At 44.4% G+C, this 24,583-nt stretch overlaps 1 protein-coding gene across 3 annotated transcripts in view; it reads left to right on the top strand.

The window, feature by feature from the left end:
• LOC117772351 (Down syndrome cell adhesion molecule-like protein 1 homolog) overlaps positions 1-24,583 on the top strand; it is a 101,267-nt gene that overhangs the window by 64,173 nt on the left and 12,511 nt on the right. The window contains exons 7-22 of one of the 3 annotated variants that reach the window (XM_034603416.1): positions 290-589; positions 3,263-3,405; positions 4,120-4,249; positions 5,928-6,206; positions 6,516-6,644; positions 6,799-6,975; positions 8,378-8,583; positions 10,465-10,561; positions 10,737-10,865; positions 11,120-11,287; positions 11,632-11,702; positions 11,837-12,077; positions 16,151-16,297; positions 16,397-16,552; positions 19,576-19,715; positions 23,351-23,504. In XM_034603416.1, coding sequence (XP_034459307.1) covers positions 290-589; positions 3,263-3,405; positions 4,120-4,249; positions 5,928-6,206; positions 6,516-6,644; positions 6,799-6,975; positions 8,378-8,583; positions 10,465-10,561; positions 10,737-10,865; positions 11,120-11,287; positions 11,632-11,702; positions 11,837-12,077; positions 16,151-16,297; positions 16,397-16,552; positions 19,576-19,715; positions 23,351-23,504 — 2,667 coding nt within the window. Of the gene's footprint in view, positions 1-289; positions 590-3,262; positions 3,406-4,119; positions 4,250-5,927; positions 6,207-6,515; positions 6,645-6,795; positions 6,976-8,377; positions 8,584-10,464; positions 10,562-10,736; positions 10,866-11,119; positions 11,288-11,631; positions 11,703-11,836; positions 12,078-16,150; positions 16,298-16,396; positions 16,553-19,575; positions 19,716-23,350; positions 23,505-24,583 lie in introns of those variants that run through there. The other 2 variants (XM_034603415.1, XR_004615763.1) reach the window with 2 other exon arrangements.

Below are 24,583 nucleotides of genomic sequence, written 5' to 3'. Positions count from 1 at the left end.
TCTGTACTGATTATTCAAACATATTTGTGCAGAGATAAATAGATGCAGAGAAAAACCCCAAAGCAGATCAATAAAATGAAACCAAAGTGTCAAAGCTTCTTCAAATTGGAGATTTGCTATATTGTGTTACTCTTCATGCAGCTTTGCTCTTTTGCTGAAGTGTGACTCTACATTGATTTAGTCTTTTGTCAAATAAGGTCCATCTTCTCATTTTAATCCATCTTCCCACCATGATGCTGATTTAAGTCCAAACGCACTAAAAGCACCTCTTTTCATGCTTGTTTCTCAGATGGCACACCCCGTATTGTTGCCTCCTTCAGTGAGAGGGTGGTGGTCCCGGGTGAACCGTTCTCCTTGATGTGCGCCGCCAAGGGAGCACCTCCTCCGACCATCACCTGGACCCTGGACGACGAGCCCGTGGCCCGAGACCTGTCGCGCGTCAGGGCCAGCCAGTACACGCTCTCCGATGGCAGCACTGTCAGCCACGTCAACGTCAGCAGCCCGCAGATTCGTGATGGAGGAGTGTATCGGTGCGCCGCACGAAACTCGGCCGGTAGCGCCGAGTACCAAGCGCGCATAAACGTAAGAGGTGCCTGTCTACTTTTCAATATCAGTCATACAGAGGCTTCTCATAGCCTGACCCCTTCCCCTTTCCTGACCCATCTCCTATCCTGTACCTTTCTATATCTCTACCTTTCTCATATGTATATTTTTACTTTTATTTGTTTTACTTTATCTGTTTGGTCTCCGTCTTTACACGTACAGTTTATCTGCAGCAGTGGGTGTTTTGTTTCTCCGGCAGCCTCTACCTGTCATCTGTCTCATTCTCTTTCTTTCTTGAAGTCTCCTCAGGGTTACCTCTCTGTTTTCTGACTCACTGTAGCTCTGCACATGTGCTTGTGTCAATGCACACATACATATGAACACATAAATAACATGCACCTATTTATCCGCCTACTGCATCTACCTGTATTCACCCACACATAGTTTGCAGGCAGAGAAAATGTAAAAGTAGAGAAGCTATAGTTTGATGTGAGACAAATGAAAGGAGAAACTTTAGAGGCCACAAAAACAGATGGCCGGAGACAGAGACAAGAGAGAGAATAGATGAAATGAGAGAAGAGGAATGTAAAAGAGAGGAGTGGAGGAGTGCCAGTGTCTGCTGGGGGAGTGAGGGGGAACTCTGGTGACAGGACTGGTGATGTCACTGTCGTCAGAGACGACAAAGATGAGGAGTGACACCGATGGACAGGGCTGTATCGCTGTCTCTCTCTCCCTCTCCTCTTACTTCTCTGTGCTGTGGTGAGATGTGCGGTTGTGACATGTGAGTCTGCTCTGAGCAGACATGCCCGACTGATCATTGGAGTGAGAATGAGCCCCAATGCCAGAGATCTTCAGTTTAACATGCAACACAAACTGACACAAATGCAGTCAATGAGCACACATACATGGCCACACATGAAAAAGCAGCAGCACACACACTACTATGCTCATCCACTCACTGAAATGTGATACGCTCAACTTATCCCATTCAGTGAGCGGCCAGCAGCAAAGATCCTGAGCCACACACAGGTAGTGGAACACACAGTCACAAGTATGCCGGAGCTGTGTTTGTGCGAGAGTGCGTGAACGTGTGTGTCTGGGCGTGCGAGTGCTTGTGTTTGCGTCTGTGCGACGGTGCCACTGAATAATACATCTTTGACTCGTCAGAGCTGCAACTTCAAAGCTCAGCACGCGCCGGGAAAGGGAGGAGAGAGAAAGAGGCTGGAGAGAGGTGGGGGTAGGAGGGCTGGAAAGGAGAGACAAAAACAAAGATACAAGACGAGCAGTGGTGAGAAGGTCAGAGCAGAAGTGACGGATGATTGAGTGATAGCTCCTGGTGTCTTCCAATAATGCTAAACACATTTTGTATCTGTCTGTCTGTCGGCCTGCCTCGCTGCCCACGGCCTTCAGTCTCTGCTCTGTTGCCCATGATACACGACCAACACACTGAGGCAGTTACGGTTTATTTTTACTGTATTTTATCTATACTTTATCTCATAGAATGACCTTAATAGAGTTCACAGCATCACTGTTTTATAGAGCACACACAAACAAAGAAAAACAACGCATTAGTTACACTATGCAACCATGTAAAATGCATAATGTTTGCTCCATGCCCCACGGTGAATAAAAGCTGCATTGCACACATATGGACACGCACAGTTTCATGATTACGTTGTTAAAGTCGATGGGTTCTGCACCGGAGGACCCTGCATGTCCCGCAGCACCCAACGCAAATGTGGCAGGTGCAGGATACATTGACCATAAAACAGACGGGAAGCGGTTGGTTGGCATGAATAAAAATTCACATATGAAAATATGTCATGCATGGGCGTACCCACGCATGCAAACGTGCAACTTTCCGGTCAACTGAAAGCCTTTAAAGAAATGTAGAGGATCATGTTAGGTGTCGGTTTCTCGTCTGTTTCACACTCACTTTCCCTCTGACTGTTTATTTTTCTCTTTTTGGTTCGCTCATGCTGTGGGTCACATTAAGTGTTCGTTTAAATGCCAGTAGCTTTAAATAAAGTTGACACCACTAATCCAATCTGACCTGTAAACAATGGCACTAATGTGTTTCCGCATCCAGTTATTACTCTGTTATCAGAAGGAACAACATGAACCACCTGTAGAGAAACAGATGCATGATCTACAGCATTTGCATCCACTTCTCTTTCCTTTTAACCTTTTAAAGGCATTTGGTGAGGCTTATTATTAGTTCACGTCTTTTAATGATAATAATAACTTTATTCATTTAGCACATTTCAAAACACTGTGTGTGTTTCACAATGACGGACAAACAAAAACAATAATATTCTTAGGTAGCTTAACAAACTGCTGTGTAACTGTATTTCTCAAGACCGACATGTGTCTGGAATGCTTCTCCAGAAAAGCTGCAGAATTAAAGCTATTAAAGAGTGCCTTTAAAAAAAATGAAAGGCAGACATTTTAAACTTTCTCTCTCCCTCTACCCCTACATGCTTTTCTTCCTCTTCTGCCCCTTCCCTCCTTCCCAACTCCCTTCCCTTATATTCCTAAAATTCCACGACCTGCTCCTGATACCATCAACTAATGATCTTCTTTTTTTCCCTTTCCTCTACCTGTGGTCAACCCATCTCTTCATCCCTCCATCCGTCCGCCTATGTCTCTCTCTCTCTCTCTCTCTCTCTCTCTCTCTCTCTCTCTCTCTCTGTCTCTCTCCCTCCCTCGCTCCCATCAGGTCCCCCAAGGATACGGCCCATGAAGAACATCACGGCAGTGGCCGGAAGAAACAGTTTTATAAATTGCCGGGTGATTGGGTATCCTTACTACTCAATCAACTGGTACAAGGAGGGACTTCTGCTGCCTGATAACCATCGACAGGTGGGGTTTTCTACACTTCTGCTCAAAGACAATATGCACAGAGCTTTTTTTCCTTTCCTGTATATAGTGGGATGTAGACGATTCAGCCATTTGTTGCCTGTCTTCACCCATTTTACCATTTCAATCTGGTACATAAAGGCAAAAGGACCAAGAAATGGTCTGTTTCACAACTTAATATAAATACACATATACAAAATAGACATCAAAAAACATTATTACCATAGAATTAGTTATTGTTTAGAGTTAGCCAGTTTCCTAAAACACCTGTGAAGTGAATTTTGAACGATGGCAGGGCCATTGTTTTGTATCACTAATTGCATCTTATAGAGTGATGCGAAAAATGTACCTTTGTATTCCATGAAACATTTAACATGTAGTTGACATAGTTTTACATAACATGATGCAATTACACATATATGCTCTCATAGTTATACAAACCAAAGCTCAAGCAAGCACATAAAGAGTTTTGCAGCCAGACACACAATGGTAATGGCCTCCGACTTCTATCGTCCCTGTGAGTCACTTTTATTGCATCGTATACATTACAATATTTTATGTTTTGCTATGAAGGCCCAAAGCAAATCAAAGGGGGCTTCTTTTTGCATCAGTGTTTTAATATTAGGATCCGCTCAGTTTACATTCACAGCCATGTCAATTATCAAGAAGAGGAAGCCTGTAGAATTTCAGCATCTAACAATGCTGATGTCTGTTCAGGTGGTGTACGAGAACGGGACCCTGAAGCTCAGCGATGTTCAGAAGGGGATGGACGAGGGGGCCTACGTCTGCAGCGTGCTCATCCAGCCGCAGCTGTTCATCACGCAGACTGTTTATATCACTGTCAAAGGTCAGTTTCAGAGTTTCTCATATTTTTACTCAGTGGTTTCCCTCCACACAAAATCACGTAGATGGCCTAACACAAGAGCGCACATAAACTTGTGTAAATTGGTGTACAACTTTTTGCGTTGAGCATTTTTTTTTTGCAATAATGTGAATCCACTGTGTGTGAAATAATGTAGAATTGTAATTTTTATGATCGTAGCTTTGTTTCACTGTTTCGTAAAAGGCAGTGGAAACAGAGTCATTGTAAAAGGGATGCAAAGTGAGTACGACTGCTTTGGAGCAGGAGGATGTTATTGTAACAGAGGGAGAGGAAAGAAGAAAGCTGTATGCATTGCCTCTAATAACCCCTGATTAAGGGGCGGAGTGGCCTAGTGTGCTCTCTCAACCACTCAGCAATTACATAGAGCAGGAGTGCTATTGTATAAGATTTGCGTGCGTGTTTGTGTGTGTGTTGTGTGTATTCTGCATGTCAGTCTGTATGTTATTTCGCTCTGCTCTGTGCAGCAATAGCATGACATGTTTGTTTGAGGATGTCGTCGAGTGTGAGTGTGGGTTGTGATTGTGTGTTTGTTAACATTAGCAGATGTGTGAAATCTTGTGGTAGTTGGTGGTCCTTGTGGAGAGTTATCCCTGCACATACATGCATGTGCGTGTGCACATGCGCTTTGCATGCACATGTGCGCGTGCGTGCGTACGTGCACATTCGCGGCGTGTGGGTGCAGGTATGTGCTTGAATGTATGAATGTGTGCTCGTCAGGTCTCTGATTTAATTAGATGAATTTTAACGAGGCCCAGATTAAATCCCCCAGATGTCTCAGCTGTAACCCCACCAGCACCACCTTCCCCCCTCCCGCACTCCAAAACCACCGCCATCACCTCCGCCGGTCTCCATGGCAACGCCGCTCTTCCCCCTGTGGATGAGGCTCTAATTAGAGCAGCTATTATGGGCTGGCTTTAGCAGGGCAGGGCGGGGTGGAGTTGAGGGGTTGGTAGGGGGGGGGGCATCAGTCGGCTGCGGAGTGGGTAGTGGGCTGGCTGGACCGGCTGCAGCAGTGGTGGGGGTCCAGGCTTAGAGGAGAGACTCAGGAAAGCAGGTTTATGATCACCTGCAGTCTAAGAGTCTAATGACCCAGTTGTTGACCAGTCAGACTTCCAGGTGAAAGAGATCCAACTGTGTTTTTGTCTCCCCCCTCTGATTCTCCCTCACTCCACCTCACTCACTCTCCCACCCCATGTCCTCTCGATGCCCCCCAATCTTCAAATCTGTGTGTCTACCCATATTCTCCTGTGCCTTCACATCTGACTTTCTCTCTCTTCTTCGATCCTTCACTTATTCATATCTGCCTCAAATCTCTGTCTTCACCTTTTACTTACCCTACTCATTTATACAACCCCGTTTTCATTTTATCTTTTTTCTTTATATCTATTCCCTCTCTGCCTTATTCTGTCTTCTCTCTATCTACCCTTAATTTCACCCTGTTGCCTGTACTTGCCAATATCTCCCCCACTCGCCTTTTCATCATACATTTCCTCGACTTGATCTGTCTGTTTTATCTGTTTTACTCGTCTCCTTTTATCTGACTTCTTCTACTTTGTCCCGGCTACATTTCTATTTACTCTCCCTTCCTCTCTACACATCTTGCCCTCTATCACTCACTTTCTTTCCCCTCTCTTTCTCTCAGTTCCTCCACTGATCCAGCCATTTGACTTTCCTCCGACTTCCATCGGTAAATTGATGTACATCGCCTGCGTGGTGTCGTCTGGAGACATGCCCATTCGCATCGCGTGGCGCAAGGACGGGCAGGAGATCGTAGCCTCCTCGGGCATCACGATCGACACCAAGGAGTTCATGAGTTCCCTCCAGATCTCCAAGGTGTCGCTCAAGCACAACGGCAACTATACCTGCATCGCCAGCAATGACGCTGCCACTGTCAGCACAGAGAGGCAGCTCACAGTCACTGGTAAGAAAGAACAGGTGTGAGAGGACAGGAAATATGAAAGTGATATTTAGAAATGGGTTGAAGGGGAAAGGAAAGGGGTTATTTTAAAACAGCACTGAAGTGATTTAGTGTTTGAAATATGGTCAAAAATTAAGCAGTAGAGGATCTGATGGAAAATAGTTGAAAGCAAAGCACATGATTCTTTTGGCCATTTTAGGCAATTCAATAATGTTACAGTATTAATATAACTGTCAAAATCGGAGGGTCCAAAAACTAACACAATATGTCTCCTGTACACGTTGAGTAACAAACCTTCTCCTCTTCCTCCAGTGCCTCCTCGATTTGTGGTGCAGCCCAACAACCAGGACGGGATCTATGGGAAGGCAGGGATCCTGAACTGTTCTGTTGATGGATACCCTCCTCCCAAGGTCATGTGGAAGCATGCCAAAGGAACCCTAGGTACAGAGCCCATCATTCATTCTTCACTTATGTACTGTGATGTGTAATAGCCATATGCTGTCTGAAAATGAACTCTCTTGAAATTCAAGTGTTGCCGGCTGCTGCAAAACACAATCATCTGTCCCTGTTGCCCGTCTCTCTATATGTCCAGCAGGGATCGGGAACCCGCAGCAGTACCACCCTGTGCCTCTGACTGGCCGCATCCAGATCATGACTAACGGCTCGCTACTCATCAGACACGTCCTGGAAGAGGATCGCGGCTTCTACCTGTGTCAGGCCTCCAACGGCGTGGGCTCCGACATCAGCAAGAGCATGGTTCTCACCGTTAAAAGTGAGTTGACTATCTCGCAAAGGCTAATGTATGGGAGTGCGACCATTCATTTCACTGCGCAGCCAAACTGAGCGGGGCCATCTAGGAAGCTCCAGTGCTCCTGATTTATCTTTACACGCTTGCAAGCCGCGTCAAACCAATGAGCCAGCTCGCACTGTGCTCTGTGGGCATAAACACACACACATACTGTACACACCCAGGGATAAACTGGTGGAGCTAAGGTGAACGTGGACATAAGAGCAGAAAAAAATGTAAGTGAGGTGTGTGTGTTTGTGTGTGTGTGTGCGTGTGTCCGCACGTTAAGCAATAGGCAGTGAGAAAGCGAGCAACTGAGCGATTGATCTTTTGACTCTTGGGATCTGTCTACAGACAATCAAAAACACTTTGAGCTTAATCATTATCTGCAATCAATCTCTGCATCCTGCCCTTGCTGTCAGTAACACCCTGTGTGATGCAATGTGAAAATGTACACGCACACACACACACACACACACACACACACACACTGACACACACTCACACACACTGACACACACTCACACGTGAATGTGAACATCAACTAAGACAGTACGTGAGTCCAGTATCCTTTATATCAGAGATGAGAGATGTTAAAGCTTAATTTCTGGAACCTTTTGACTCGTGCTCACGCAGACACACACATAACCAGGTGCACATATAAACATGAACTAGTTTCACTGTGTTCTACTATCTCAGGGTTGCCCCCCTCTCTCTCTCTCTCTTCCTCTCTCTCTTCCTCTCGCTCCTTCTGGTGTTAGTGTTATTGATTGAACCGTTCCTCTCCCCTGCTTCCCTCAATTCTGTCTGTTTCGCTCAGCGGAGAGGGAGGAAAAGAGGGAGGGTGAGATGAATAAGTGATGAAAACAAAACAGCAGAACCCTCCTCAGATCGATATTGTGTGTGTGCGTGAGTGTGCGCGTGTGTGTTTGTGCGGATGAGGGTGTGTCTGTTTAGCCGGAGACCGTGAGTGATTTTGTGTGTAGAGTGTACACGAACGGTCGAGTGTATCGTTTCTGCCTCTTCATTCACCTAGACCCCAATGTTAACTATTGGAGAATGAGAGAGGAGGTTTATTGACTTTACCTCATTGACCATAGCTCTTCATTACTCTGCTGCAATGGAACTTGGCCACTCCGAGCTCCACCTCTTTAACTACCAACCGCCCTGCCCTTCTCTCCTTCGCTCTTTCACTCCATTCTGCCTTTCCACTTAAGCTCTGCTTATTATCTACTTACTCGTTTCTTTTCCTCCATCCCCCTTCCCTCTTCTAGCGGCCTCTGTCATCTAATATCCCTCTCATCAATATGTTTACTGTCACTGTACTTCCCCTCCATGTGTCCTCACATTCTCCTCCTCTCACACTCCATTTCCTTTCTCCTTCCAGTCCCGGCGATGATCACCAGTCACCCCAACACCACCATGGCGAAGAAGGGTTACGTGAAGGAGCTGAACTGCACCGCCAGGGGAGAGTGGCCCATCATCATCCGCTGGGAGAGAGGCGACACTGTCATTGACCCTGACCGCAACCCCCGGTACTCCATTACCACCAGTCCCAACGAGAAGACCGACGAGGTGTTGTCTACACTCAGGGTAAGAAACACTTATCTAGTTGCTGAAATCAGACCGGAGCGGGTTTATGACTCATACTCGGCTGACAAATAGATTGTCAGTTTTCTCGTTTTTTTCTGTTTGGAGTTCTGAGTCAAGGCACAGCGTGTAAAGCTCACTCTGCTGTGAACTTTTGTACTTTGGTTGCCTGAGGTGCATAGAAAACGGGTGAGATTAGAAAGAATCCATTAACATCAGTCGGCGTGTTGCTAAAGGTTGGTACCAATCATGGCCAATCACGTCACATATTCTAATTGCTTGACATCTGTTCTTCCCTCTGTGTGCAAGTGTGAATATATAGTTCCAGAGAAAACATTAAATCCATGTTTCTGGACATTTTGAAAGACACCATGTTATGATTCATGACACCCACGAGTCCCACAAAATGAGAATAGTAATGCAGCTATTCCAACCTTGAGATTTTGGTGATAGTAAATGATCTGTATTTATTCATACTGCTTTTCTAGTCGTGATGACCACTCGAGGTGGGTTTTGCCATTCACCAATTCATACAGTGCTTCAGCTGTATGTGCAGCAACTTTTTCTATGCCACATGACTCACACACTGCTGGCACAGCTGTCAGGGGCAATTTGGGGGTTCAGTGTCCTGCCCAATTAAAGGCACGGATTAGAGGAGCCTGGGCATCAAACCACCACCCTTCTGGTTAGTGGACGACCAACATTGAATCGAGGTATCGCCACTGGATTTAACAACTTTTACCCTGGTTTGACAGTCTGTCTATGTCAAAGTAGAGACTTCAGATGGAACACACACTGGACATGTGACTTTCAAATGATTTTACATGTAGTTAATCATTAAACATTGATATTTCTGGCTGGTATTGTTGTTGACATATCCACTGTTTAAAGAATGTATATATTTAAAGGCCTCATGGGGGCTGTGGAACAGGGCTTGGAGCTGGTCATCAACTAACCAGTAGTCGGTGGTTCGATTCCCTGCTCCTCCACTCTGCATTCTGAAGTGTCCTTGGGCAAGAGACTGAACCCCAAACTGTGCCGTCAGTGTATGAATGGTGTGTGATAGAAAAATGTGCTGCGTATAGAGGTGGTGTATTAATGTGAACAGGTGAATGCGGATTGTACTGTAAAGAGCTTTGAGTGGATGATAAGACTGGAAAAGTGCTGTTTGATGATTCATCCTGCACTCTGGGGCTTTAACAAATTTTGCGCCTGATGATAATTCTTCCTCAATGTTGTAACTCCCTCCCCTTGACTATGAATTCTGCCTGTTACCAACTGGTGCACAGGAACCGACACTGTCTGATTCATCAGCAAGGAGGCCTTGACAATAGAGAGCTGGCTGTCGTCCATGTTTAGCTTCTACTTACTACAATGGGTGGCGTGACGTACATTCAGCGCTATTGGCTACTTTAGATGCCAATTATGACTATTTATTATCTATGACACTTTTTTTTTTACTAACATTCTTAAATATGTGGAATCAAATAGCACTTTGGAATAAATTTGTTGTGGTCTTTAAAGAAAAGGTAAAGCTTGCATGAATGAGGTCTGTGTGGTTGCACCCTTACAAGTCAAAGTAACAGACACAGCACACAGGGTCTGTTGAGCAAAGTGCAATTTGAGGTTTTTGCATAAAATTGATGCAAAAAAGTGAATCTTGGAACCCAAAAAAATTATAATTGCACCAGTGGACTGATGACAATTCCTCTACTTGTGACTCACCTATTACTGCACGGTGATTCACCTAAATACAGAACAGGCATGTTGGAGGAAAAACTCTCACTCCTCCAAATCACAAATCTGTACTTCACATAGTTTGTCTTCACCGAGTCAGAGCTGTTTGTCTCTTTGACATTTCTCTATCTACCCTTCTCCCTGCAGCTAAAGCCAGCCGAGCGTGAGGATTCAGTCTTCTTCTCCTGTCACGCCATCAACTCTTACGGAGAAGGACGAGGCCTTATCCAGCTCACCGTGCAAGGTAAACCACTCCTGCACAGATGCATGTAGGGTACCATCTCTTCATACTGATAAAAACTACACAAATCTGTGCTTCCCTCTTTTCCATCCAAATCGGTCTCTTTTTTTGCGGCTACCTTTCCTTCCATTGTCTTGCCTCCCTCCCTTTGTTCACACCCTCTTTTTTAAACCCTCAGAGCCCCCAGACCCTCCGGAGCTGGAGGTGCGAGAAGTGAAGGATCGCAGTATGAACCTCAGGTGGACACAGAGATTTGATGGGAACAGCATCATTACTTCCTATGATATTGAGTATAAGAACAAGACAGGTGAGTAAAAATAGTTTATTCCTTGTAATTAAGAAAATTAATAAATAAATCTGACCTTGAAATAAAATCCTACTCTGATGATGCTTTTTTTCTGTTAGCTTACTGCCAGTATCAAATTAAACAATGCAACATTTTTGAGAAAATACAAATCATTTCATTTATCAGAAGTGTTTTTGAAGTGGGAAAATGACTGCAAACTGCACAATTAAAAATGAAAAACAGCACTTATCTGTGTTTCTCCTCTTCTTTGTCAGATACCTGGGAGCTGAAGCACGCCACTCGAAACATCTCCCCCAGCAACAATCAGGCCAACATTGTGGACCTTCACCCCGCCTCCGTCTACAGCATCCGCATGTACTCCTACAACGCCATCGGAAAGAGCGAGGCCAGTAAGGAGCTCACCATCAGCACAGAGGAAGCGCGTAAGTATTTTGAGGTCACTGATATTTTGTTCATGTGCGTGTGCAATTTGGTGCAGCCTGATTGAATTTATCGGATCGGGGTTTATCGGGCCTTGGCGCAGGTATGCACTCTTCTGAGTGCCATTCTCGTTTTTTCTTATGTAAATGTGAGCAAATGAGCTCTTCTCTTCTTCTGCCTGTGGTGACACTGACATCTGTCCTTGAATAAGCATTTTGTATAAAAACTCTACTTCAGTGGAAATGGAAAATAAAAAACCTTGAAAATTGTAGACCAGAATATTTTTTCGACAGCAGCAGACTTCCTCCACCTCAACCCCTTTGTCTGTGTCTCTCTCTCTCTGCAGAGCCGGATGGTCCTCCAATGGAAGTGATCCTGCAGCCTGTGACCTCTCAGAGTATCCGAGTCACCTGGAAGGTAAAGCATTGGAACTATTTAAACTCTAAACTTTTTGTCCTGATCCATCTTCAGTGTATTAAGTTGTTCATGCACCGTATGAATGATCAATACAGTCTGATGTGAGCATTGTCCCCTTTTATTACATCCGTCAGGCTCCCAGGAAAGAGCTGCAGAACGGCGTGATCCGTGGTTACCAGATCGGTTACAGAGAGAACGGCCCCGGCAGCAACGGCCAGTACAGCATCGTGGAGATGAAGGCCACTGGAGACAGTGAGGTCTACACGCTGGACAATCTGAAGAAGTTTGCTCAGTATGGCGTCGTCGTCCAGGCCTTCAACAGAGCCGGCACAGGGCCCTCAAGCTCCGAGATCAATGCCACGACATTGGAAGATGGTGAGAGTCACAATAAGCCACACATGTACAACATACAGTATCTCAGCAGGCCTTTTTCTTGGTCTGGCTCCGAATGTAAATGTGGGCAAATTAAAGTGTAACTTCACCCCTAAGTTTTGGCTGAAGGACCTTTCTCTGGAAATTCAAAAAATGCTTAGTTTTTCTAGGTTGTCTGGCTATGAGCGACAACTCCAGTAGCAGCACACACACTTTTGTTACAAATGTTTGTAGAGGATCTCTCACCTACGGAGTTTCCCCACAGCCAAGACCATGGTGGTCCTGAGCCATCCTGAACTACTAGCACAGGCCACTGTCTCAGCCAGAGATCCATGATGTGTGTGTGTGTGAGACAGTTTGGGCTGAGGACATTGAGGGGTAGGAGAGGATGGGGGATGTATCTGAATGGTAGATGATGTAGTGGTCTAGGGTCTTAGTTTCAGCATAGCTCTGAAGATGAGCAAGGCTTTACAGATTCTCGGGCGGGTGCTGAGGCGGGGGGGCAGCCCACCTTTGATTAGAAGGTGTTATCTTTTGTTTTAAATATATAAATGTCATGACGTAGAGAAATCCTGAGCTATTGACGCTTCATAAGCATTTGCCCTCAAAGGTCCAAGACGGTTTGAAACAATAGTTGGCATTATGAGCCATGTTCAATACATAAATGTAGATTTGATATATGATGTTAAAGCCAGCTTTTATGTATTTCATCAAAGAAAAGTCACATAATTTAGTTTACAAACACATTTAAGTGTGCGGTATCTCTTTAAGTGACCAGCAGCACTAACAGAAATACAGTAGGTTAAACAGCAGGATGCATTATACACAGCGGAAGAGTAAACTGTGAGTCCTGTGAAATATCAGCCTCCTTCTGTTTTGGCTTTGATTCGCAGTTACTGCACTTTTTTTCTGTTGCAATTGTTCTTTTTTGCTTTCTCTCACTGTCTGATCTGTGCTTTGTAACCTAAAATTACTACTTTCCCTCTCTGTTCTCAACGAGAATGAATGCTGGCAGCAGGAATTAAAATCTTTTTTGTCTTTACAAACCTCAAGGACACATAGTCTCATAGACACATTCAGCCGCTCTGCAGAGAGGTTGGAGTGATCCATGTGCAGGTCTTGCCATATAGTGAGTGATGGCTCAGGGGGCAGATGAGCTCAATGTTGAGGGACTGAATAGATGAAATAAAGGGCGACTGACTTAAATATAAATGCACTCAGGGAGCAGACACCTCTTCCTCTGCTGAACAATCCTGTATTTGGATTTTTTATTTTATGCATCTGTAAGGCTGTGAGTTCGTTTGACGACAGCCAGTCTTTTCTCACTTTTACAGTTTCAGAAAGAAAGCTGCAACCAGCAATTACCACCAGACCAAGCAGCATCCCATTCCGCTGCATACTATTAAACCAAATCCACTGGATCTAAAGAAGTTTAGGACAAGTGTTATGTGAGGTTTGAGGCGTCTTGTGGGAGAGATGGAAGGGGTGGGTGCAAAGCAGTGAAACCGTGGGACAACTGACTTCTGCATTGTCCTACTGGACCTCATTTAGTTTGTTTGTGCATCAGCCTTGTCCCTCAAAGGCTTTCATTTACAAAGCAAGATAACTTTTCCTTTTATTCATTTCGTATTAAGCAATATTTTCCAAGCAGGCTGCGTTAATCGACTTTTGGCCTCTGAGGAGCAGGAGACATCCAAAACAAGTTGACAGCCGTTAACATATAAACAGAGATGAGCACTGTTCAAAGAAAAAAAAGTCTGAATTCTTTCTCTCAAGAAATATTTTGGATATGTTGATTTATCTTGATAAAGTAAATCGGGCACGCTTAGGGAACTTACTACGAGTGTGTGTAAAATTTGGTGCAGCTTGACTGAATTTAAGGCGGCTGCTGGGCCCTGGGGGAGATATCTGTGCCATTCTAGTTTACTCTTGTATTCTACAGTTTGTCACGCTTTATTTTTTTTTAGGGTTGAGCTGCAGACAATCTGTACGCTATGAAAACATATTTCTTCAATACACGCCATCTTTATCAATCTCTATCATACATCATCCCCCCACTACAAACACATAAAGCTAAACACACACACACACTCACGCACAGGCGCACAAATACATACAGTACGTCACGTACTTGTCCACACAGTGAACCGTTGGCTGAGCTCCATTAGTCCAGAGCAGACAGAGCCCTCCAATCCTTCCCCGTGGCTGTCACCGTGGCGACAGTGATATTGATGGCCATTATGATAATAGTGATAACAACAAGCATACTAAAAATAATTATAATTAGCATGTCTCTCTGTCCGTCTCCCTCTTTCTCTCTTTCCCTCTGCAAGCTTCCTGCTGTAATTATCCACAGCTGAGCGCATTGTCTCTCCGCTCCCTCTTTTCATCTTTTTCTGCCCTTCCCTGGCTCCCCTTGCTTTTAACTCTTCCTCCCTTCCTCCCTTCTTCCTCTGCCCCTCACCCCCCCATCTCCTCCTCTCCGTTGCCCCAGTCCAAAAGCTGCCTTTCATTTTGTTCCTGTGTTCCCCATCTTTTATTTTCCTCTTCAAACGTATGCACTTCGTTATGTTCATTTAAGGCATCAACAGATTTTTAAAACTTTTTATTAATCTACCGTTTATTTATTAGACATAAGCCCCAATACAGACCATGTGGAAACATGTATTTGGTTCAAATACTCTTTCAGTTCCTCTCATATAAGTGTGACTTATGTTTTGACACCTTCTAATTATTTTATTTTGGAGCCTAAAGGTTTGTTCATGCAAAACCCTGTTTCCGTTTTCTAATCCTCCTCTCCCTCCGTCCTCATCCCCACCTTCTCTCTCTCCACCAGCTGCAGAGAAATTCCCCCTGGTGGACTTGGCCCAATCTCTCTCTTTTCACCGCTTTTGTCTTTCAGCCGGCCCTCTTCCTCTCTTCCTGCCCCTCCTCTCACAAGTTGACTTCTGTTCATCCTCAACAGTGTGCGTTATTCAAAGCGTGAAAGGCTAACGGTCAGCGGTAGCCAGCAGAAGAGACACCTGGGCCGGGTGGGGACAGAGGGGGGCTTGTGCACGGGAAAGAGAGATGCTGGTTGTAGAGATGGTCCTATACATCAGGCTGGATGCATGTCATGGGCTTTTTTATCTATCACTGGCCTGTTTACTCACTTCAGGTTTGATATGGAAATGCCTTTTAGGGTTTCAGTGAGGCTTTACTCATTTATTTATTTATTTCTCAGCCTCCTAAAGCAGACCTAATGTTGGGGAGACAATGGCAGCCTTTGCATTAATGTGAGAATCGAAATCGAAGTTCTTCATAATAAACCTTGTGAATCAGGTTTAAGGGCAGTCGATGCAAACTCACACTGTGCAGCTAAAATCTGTTCCAAGAACTTCTTTGGAGGCGAACTCCGTTTATTCTGGCAATAAGAGAGGGCGACACAGTACATAAACGATACCTGACAAAACAAGCCAAACAACAAAATCCTCCTGTCAGTTTTGTACATTGATGGAGCCCGTACACAAATCAACAGAAATATGTCGGCATATTACGCAATAATAATAAACTTATGAGTAAACATGACAACATAATAACAGAGAGGCTAACATACAGAAAATCTGAACGACCAAATTGTCACATAAATCTTCTATGAAGAACAACAAAAGAAAGGGGGGAGGTGAAGCCGGAAAGACTTTGTGTAATTATAGCGATCAATACGACAAATTGGACTCTGCTACATATTTTATTGTACTGTTTACATTGTTACATAAAAATGTGTAAAAATTGAGAGTAAGACATTCAGATGATCGGGTTTTTAATATTTCATTCAGTATAGATATCATATAGCTTCAATGAAGAGCTGTAACAAGCTGATACAGAATATGCTCTATATGCGATATTGTCATTGTGATATTGTTCCTCCAGTTTATCTGTGTATTCAGCTCAATCATCCAGAGTTGTGATTTTCTTTTACCCTTCAATGAATGGACCTGAAACTGTGAAATATTTACTGTAAGGTTAACTGCAGATACGGGCTTTAGATAACTTGTCTGACCTTTTCTCCCCTCTTCTCTCTCGCTCTTCGTCTCCAGTGCCCAGCCAGCCGCCTCAGAACGTGCGAGCCATTTCCGTAACATCAGACGAGGCAGTGATCACATGGGCGGAGCCACCCAGGCTGACGCTGCACGGCGTACTGAAGGGATACCGCGTCGTGTTCTGGACTGTTTTCCCGGATGGAGGTGGGCTGAGTGTGACTTGTCATCTCACTTACGACACCATGACTGGTAACTGGCTGGTGTCCTTGATCTGAACATCCCTCTTTCTTTTTTGTCTCGCAGAGTGGGGCGAAATGCAAAACATCACAACCACCAGGGAGCAGGTGGAGCTCAGGGGCCTGGAGAAGTTCACTAACTACAGCATCCAGGTGCTGGCCTACACCCAGGCTGGGGACGGAGTCCGGAGCAACGTCCTGTACATCCAAACCCGTGAAGACTGTGAGTACAATATGTGGCCGACCATAGGTTTTTCCTTATCTTAATTCAAGAGCACGGAGAGACTTTTGAAAATAAAAAAAAATAAAACCCTAGTAGCCTGGATCCTTCCACACAGGTAAACACAATAATAAACAGATCTACAATTATATGTGATTTGCCTTGACCTGCCGTGGGGCAGGTCCACGGGTTTCTCTTCCTGGTTTAGGCAGCAGTGTGGGAGGCAGAGGGGGTGGGGGGTGGGGGGGGGGGGGGGGGGGGGGGGTCTTTGTAAGGTTGAGGTTGCTGATTAAAACCTCTTTGTGCTCTGATGTGCCATTACCAGTGCTAATGAGAATTAAGAACCCAAAAAGTGTGTGCGTATGATTGGTTAAGGAGCCTAAGGGTGTGGGTCTGTGCATGCGGATATGTGGAAGGATTGTGTGCGGGGGTTAAGTGTGTGTGTGTGTGCACGTGTACGTATCTTAGCGTTGATGCACGCGCGTGTGTGTTCATGAGCTATTGTTTGTGTGCAAGTCTCGCTCAGCACCCGGCACAAGGAGAGGGATTAATTCTTTGTGGCTTAGAAAGAATTAATTTTGTGCTTACACTGTCGGGCTGTGGATTACATCCGTATCCGCCTCTCTTCTCCCTCCCTGGGGCCAGGCAGAGGAGGAGGCAGGCGTCTGGAGATGGCGAGAATGAGGGAGAGAGGGGAGCGGGGGAGATAGGAGATTTTAAGAAGTGCATTTCAGAGAAGGCCTTTATTCTCTTATTCTCACTCTATCTCCATTTTATGAGCCGGCCTCGCTGCAATAGCTCTTCAAATATATGTATTGCGTTAGTCTTTGAGTGTGCGTGTGCACGTGTGTGTGCGCGCGAGTGTGTGTGTTTATCAGGGGGCAAGCTGAGTGTCTCCTTTTCCCTGATGAGGGTTGACACTGTGTCCAGGGGCAACCTCTTCACATACTGTACGTTCAACGCTCTCTGTCTCTCTCTGTCTCATCCTTCCCCTTTGCCCTGAGTTCTCTCTATAGCATATGGAAAAGTGTTTGCAGTGCAATTGTGTAAACAGCCAATTCTCCGCCTGCCTCTTTCTGCCTCTGTCTCCCAGACACACGAAGACAGTAGGAATAAGAATGAAGAAGACAGATTCAACATTAATTTTTGTAATGCTCTTTCTAAGGGCTTCACGCTGCTGGGGTCACAGCATTTTGCCTTTTTGAAAATGTCCATGTGTTTGGTTTATATGAGTGTGTATGTGTCCATTTAGATTTTAACAGTTATTTAAGTAAAAAGGTTTTGTCTGTAAGAATCAGGCTGATCTGCCCACAAAAACTGAATATGCTATTCATAACTATGTTTTCATTAATGTATAATGATCTGAGTTTAAGAATCACTGTGTTTTCGTCATGTTAGAATCCACCTTTACACCATTTACAGGAGTACGTCTTCTTCTGTCATGTTGCGCCATCATGTTTGGACAGTAGCACAGAATGAGAATAACCAAACACTGGCTCAAACAAGGGCCTTTCATGTTTGTATGTTACCTGAAGGCCACTGTTCTACATGTACATGGTTTTTATTTGGTTTAAACAGGCAACCTCACCAAGAAAATCCATGTTTGACTCCTTGTTGATCTTAAAGTAAAGGCTAATTAACCAAAATAATTCATGATCATTAGCGTCGGTAAAGACGTGCTAGCACTTACATTTAGAATTGTAGAATAATCAACCTGGTTTTGCCTGGAGTTCCTTTATTTCATAACCTGAAAATCAGACAGAATAGCAATGGCTGCAAGGTATAATATAGTTATGGGTAAACGAGCAATGATGCAAAATGAGTTGTCCATGGGATAGTGATACATGAGTAAAGAGGCATGATAGTGTTAACATCCAGGTTCAGAGCAAATGCTGCATTTATCATTTTTTATAATTTTACATTTTTGAGGGGATTGATTATTAGGTCTATATGATATCAGAAAATTTTAAAATATTCCCAGTAAAATTTTCGGAAACAAGGCCGGCCTATTTAAACTACTTGTTTTGTCAAATCAATGGTCGTAAACCTGAAGATATTCAAATTTTGATCATAGAAAACTGAGAAAAGCAGAAGATTAATAAGATTAGATTTAATTTAAAGTAGATGAAAGTTAACTACAAACACACAGACTATTGCAAACTCAATTGTCTGACCTTGATGATTGCAATGATGTTCATTGCAGTTTTTAATTGTACCAAATATTACACAAGGCAGTCTGAAATTAGAAAACAGAAAATGAAAGGTCCCTCCACTAAGTCTATTACTTTTGTCACAAGCAGTACAGAGTTCCATCACTCTTGATACGTTTTAATGGAAACAAGAACGAGGCAGGTTAACAAACTTCAGATAAGTCCGATAATTGAGGAAATAAAAAACACACCTGACAAAAGCTACTGGACGAGTGATTAACACGAAACCCTGTGAAAGGATGTGCTATGGGTCGGGACAGGAGCCATTCAATTCTGCTGAGGATCCGCATCAGGAGGGCAGACCCCAGAATATTGTTTCACTTTCTGAAACATTGAGAGGAGCGTTTTTCAAAGTTTTCCTCCATTTCTCAGAGAATAATTGATGTATCGTAATGAAAAAAATCAATTTGGTGCAGATCAAAATAAAAATCCAGATCCAGTGAATTTAAATGTGGCCTCATTCCTCTACTGAGTGCCCTTCTAGTACCACACTGCTATCCTCTGTTTGCTAATATTAAGTTAGTTGCCTTGTTTTACCAAATATTTATCTCTTGGCAGAATAAATGGTCTGTTGGCACTGGAGACGAATTGTACTGGTATTGGTATACCAGAGCTATAGAATGAAGTAGTAAATAATTAGTACGGAGTACTAGTAATTTAAGGGTCTACTGCTGCAACTGGACAACTAACAAATGGACAAATTTACCAGTCGCCCTTAAAGCTTTTAAGTCAGTATATTTATGTGCAGAGAAATTTAACTGGTTCACATTCTTCTCTGCCCTTTTATCTCCTTCTTCTCTCCCCTTCATGATTCAGACCCTGGACCCCCAGCTGGCATCAAAGCTGTGCCCTCCTCCGCCAGCAGTGTGGTGGTGTCCTGGTTGCCCCCCCACAAGCCCAATGGAATCATCCGCAAGTACACCATCTACTGCTCCAGCCCTGGGTCAGGCCAACCGGTGAGTTAGAAAGAGGGGTGCAGAGAGTTTCAGGGGTGGGAGGTGGGTGAAAGAGGGAAAGGGGGAGGAAGACTATTCAAACGTGACTGGTGATGAAGGAGACAAGATCCATTTTAAATGTAGGATAAAGCCTCTGTTGCTGGATTTATATGATGCTAAGATAAAGAAAATTCAGTTAATCATGACGTTGTTCTGCATTTGTGAATGTGTGTGTGTGGTCTAGTGCTGCAGTCTCAGCAAGATGTGTGTGTGTGTGTGTGTGTGTGTGTGTGTGTGTGTGTGTGTGTGTGTCTGATGAGCTCTCCTCATACCGCAGTGTGTGTGCATGCAAACTCAACCTCCAGCCTCATTTGCATATCTGCGTCTCATCACGTTGCCAGGACAACCTCATCTGTTCATCAACGAGGGCCGAAAAAACAAGCCGACAGCAAACACACACTCTCACTTACACACAGCCACACACACACATACACACAAATATATATATATATATATATACGTACACACTCATATATATGGATCACACCAAGCGTGTAGAGGTACATACATATATGCAACTCATGTTTTTATGACATGAGTGAATGATTGAATTCAAAAGCAAGAAATATATCCTGCTTGCATACACACACACACACACACACACACACACACACACACACACACACACACACACACACACACACACAAACATGCACGATATAAATGTACCTATCTAGAAATATACGTGCGTCTTCTCCTTAGTCTCCCTCATTCACAAATCACTCTCTCTCCTTTTCTCTATCTATTTACCCCTCTCTTTCTCTCCCCCTCTCCTTCAGTCTCTCCTTCTCTCTCTCTCTCTGAAGCCCCCATGCAGAGTTCGGGATGATTACTATGTAAATGAGTGCGACTGGAGAGATGGAAGGAGGGATGGGGGGGGGTCAGACACACCGTGTGGGGAGTACTTTTGTTCCTCTTTTCATTATCTCGCTCTATCGTTCCCCGGATCACCGCTATCTCCACGCCGGAGGAATATTTTAATATCCGTTACAGCAACACACACTCTGTCACTCCCCCCTCCCTCCCTTCTCCTCAACATCTACCCACCCACCCATTCATCCATCCATCCATACATCCGTCCATCCCTCTGTCCATACTTCTTCCTGCAGTGGAGAGTAAAGAGACAAACTGAAGGAGACGTTGATAGACGTGAGAGTCGGGCGGAGAAATGCAGACACAATGTAAAACAGAGGGGGGTATCGGTGCATAGATGGAGGGAGAAGCGAGGAGTGGGCCCACAGATGACAGAGAAATGTGGCGAGGGACAGGGGAACGAGGAGAGGGATGAAGAGTGATGGCAGGAGGAGAAGGGAATGATGGTGCAGTGGGGTAAAGGATAGTCAGAGAGGAAAAGAGAGAGAGGACAGAGACAAGAGGAATGGATGATGAACAGGGAACACAGGGAAGTAATAAAAAGCCCAGTGGATTTCTCCATGACGGCCCGCTCATGAATGTGAAAAACAACAGGAATACTGGAATCTATTTGCCCAGAATAAACCGTTGTGCAAACAACAGCCCAGCAGGCTGCAGGACAGCGACACCGCAGTGGCTTCGCAGATTTCACTGGTCTGCCACGTTTACGAGACTCTTCAAGCCATTTGACACTTGTATCACAGTCATCATGTCATCTGTGCATGAGTGACTGTCACTCAGAAATGTGAGTCAAGCTGGTGGGGTGTAGTAAAACTTGTGATTTAGACGGCAACACTTAATGTTAGGTGCTACCTTACAGTGAGCCGGTGTGAGATTTATGATTGTCTTTTCTTTTTTCATATTTCCCTGTTTAGACCAGGAGCACGGTAACGCAGGGGGGTGTATGGGTGTTTGTGTGTGTGTCTGTGTGTGTGTGTGTGTTTGTTTGTGTGTGTGTGTGCGTAAAGTTTATACAGCACCTTTCTCAGACCAAAGTCGAAAAGTGCTTCACATAAATATAATAACACTACAGGAAGTAGTAATACACAATAACTGAGGAAATAAACCTGCAACAAAAAGACAATAAAAACACATGAATTCAAACATTACAATGCACATGGTACACATGCAAGTTCGGTTGTTTTTCAAAGGCTTCAGTGGATACCGCAGAACATAAGTCGTGTGTGTGTGGAGTAGGGCATACGGGTATAATTGGTGGGTAGGTGAACAGTGACTGACAGGCAGTAAGGACAAGTGTGTGTGTGTGCGTGTGTTTTGAGGGGACAGTGATGTCTATATGTCTAGACAGCAGACACATGATCGGGTTAAACACACTGCAATTACACATCCACCTCCAGGTCATGTATGCCACTGTATATGTGTGTCAGTCTACTCCGAGTGCATGTCTGTTTGTGCTTGTTTGTGTGTAACCATTCCTCTTCCTCTTTGTCTCCTCTCCTTCTCCTCCCCTCTTACTCTCCTTTCCTCTCCTCCCCTCTTCATCATCCTCTCCTCTTTCTTCTCCTCTCCTCTTCTTCTCCTCTCCTCTTCATCTCCTCCCCTCTCCCCCTCTCCTCCTCTTCTCCTCTTTTCCTCCTCTCCTCCTCTTCTCCTCTCCCTCTCCTCTCCTCTGCTCTGTCGATGCCTGCAGTAGATAGGCCTCATTAGCGTACGACTGTTCATGATATCTCTGACTGTCTCATTTGTCTGTCCCCCATTGTCTTCCTCTGTATCATATCTCTGTTTGCCCTCCCTGAGGAGAACAGAGGAGGAGAGGGAGTGGGCTTTACTTCCCCTCCAACCCTCTTATCTCTCAGTCCCTCCTTCCCTCCACACAGTTTTGCCTTATCATAATGTGCCTCAGAACGTACCCTCCAAATAATCCTCCTTTCTTGTCCTGTAGTTCTGACTGGAGCAGAGAATGCAGGGTTGGGTTCACATTAGAATGATGTTCACTCAGCCCTTCACATTACTCCTGCCTTTCCAGCAAAGTGACAGAATGATATTGTAACTGGCGTCCCCCCCATAATTCACTACATGTTGTGTAGCACATATGATACAACGCCGGGTTTCGTTGTCCGAACACACAAAGGGAATTCTTTCATGTGTATTTTTACTTCCGCAAAGGAGGTCATGTTTTCACCACTGTCACCATTTGTTTGTTGGTTGGTTTGTTTGTAAGCAAAATTATGCAAAAACTACTGGACGGATTAGCATGAAACTTGGTGGAAGGATGTGGTAACAGACAGGAAAGAATTCTTTATATTTTGATGCAGATCCAGATCTTTAACATTGTGTGTTTTTCAACGTTTTCCTTGATTTATCAGAGAATAATTCATGGATCTTGATGAAATTTTTAGGGGACTGATAATTATGAGTGTGTACAATTGGAAAATAAGTGGACTCTTGTGTCTTTGGCTTTCTACTGAGTGACATTCCAGTTTCATAGGAAAATGTAGAAAATATGTGGAAAACATCTCCAAAGTAACTTTTTATTATTTACGGAGCCTCTACAACATGTGTTTGTCCACCTACAAAAATGTTATGATTATGAACCTGATACATATTGATATTTGTTCTAAAAAACCTTACATCATCACCAGCAGATTCATTGTTTGATTTTAAAAGAAAAATATAATATAATATTTCCTCTGAACACTGTCCTTTCCACTTTCTCTCCCCAGCTGCCCAGCGAGTATGAAGCCAATCCCGAGCTGCTGTTCTACAGAATCACCCACCTCAACCACCGGCAGCAGTACCTGATCTGGGCCGCAGCCGTCACCACGGCAGGCCGGGGAAACTTCAGCGAGAAGGTCACAGTGGAGCCAGCGGCCAAGGGTGAGTCCCTGTAATTAGACACACAGTGAGGTTAAAGGCCAGGGACACAGGATTCTTGTAGTTTGCAGATGGAAATTAAACTATGTTTAATATGAGCTAAATCTGATTGGATGTGATGGATTTTTTCCGACATAAAGGTTTAATTCAACCATTTTTTCAACAGTATTAAAAGGAGACGTGTGGAAATTGAAGTCTGTTTACATGTTAAGAGAGTTTTACTATGGGAGTACTCCTCATCTCAGCATGAGCTCTCCTGGAGGTCTGTGGACCTGCAAATCACCAAATCAGTTGTTTCTGGGTGGATGAAACATCACTGCTCTTGTTTTTTTTCTCCTGAATTTCCTGCTTCTCTGTTTGTTCCGTCAGCCTCAGCGTCTGCCTTCTCTCTCTCTCTCTCTCTCTCTCAGGATCTGTTGTGACACTGCGACTGACAGCGTAGTATTCCTCTTCAAGCCTCTTATCGACAATGCCATGAACTAAATATACATCTTTTCAAAGGATGCTTTTCTCTCCATCCCTCATGACTGTGAATCGTGTAAATGATCCCCCTCTTACTCTGTCGCCTGCTTTATATCTCTTTTCTGCCGGCCTTCCTTTCTGCTTCTGTGTTGCTGCCTGTTTTGACATTAGGTGCGCTATTGATTCCAGAGTTCAGAGGGCACCGGCAAAACTGCCCTCAACCAGGGAAATGATAAGAGAAGGAGCAAAAAGGGAGGACAGCAGGAGGAGGGGGAAGAAAATGAGGAGAGAAAAACTACACGACAGGAGCGGAGCTAACTAATACACAAGACAATAGAGAGGCAGAGTGTTTAAGAAAATGAAGAGGGCAGTTAAATCAATAGGTTCTGGAAGAATAAAGGAGTCCGAATGAACAGAGCGCCCTTTCCACCATCATATCCTTTTTCTGTTATCCGTTCCTTTGACTGCTGGGTGCAAAAGTTAGCAAGTTTCTGTGCTTGTACGGGTGGGTGCCTCCGCTGTCGGTAAAAGCCAGTGTCCTCCTGGCTTGCCCACTCAATATTTCATTCAGCCTTAACATAAGTGCACTAGAGCGCTAGCATTAAGACACCAAGCTTGAG

This window comes from Hippoglossus hippoglossus, chromosome 13 (assembly GCF_009819705.1).
Source record: "Hippoglossus hippoglossus isolate fHipHip1 chromosome 13, fHipHip1.pri, whole genome shotgun sequence".
In the NCBI taxonomy this organism is placed as follows: Eukaryota; Metazoa; Chordata; class Actinopteri; order Pleuronectiformes; family Pleuronectidae; genus Hippoglossus; species Hippoglossus hippoglossus.
Note: the sequence above shows the minus strand (reverse complement) of the source record. Positions and strands in the feature narration are given on the sequence as shown.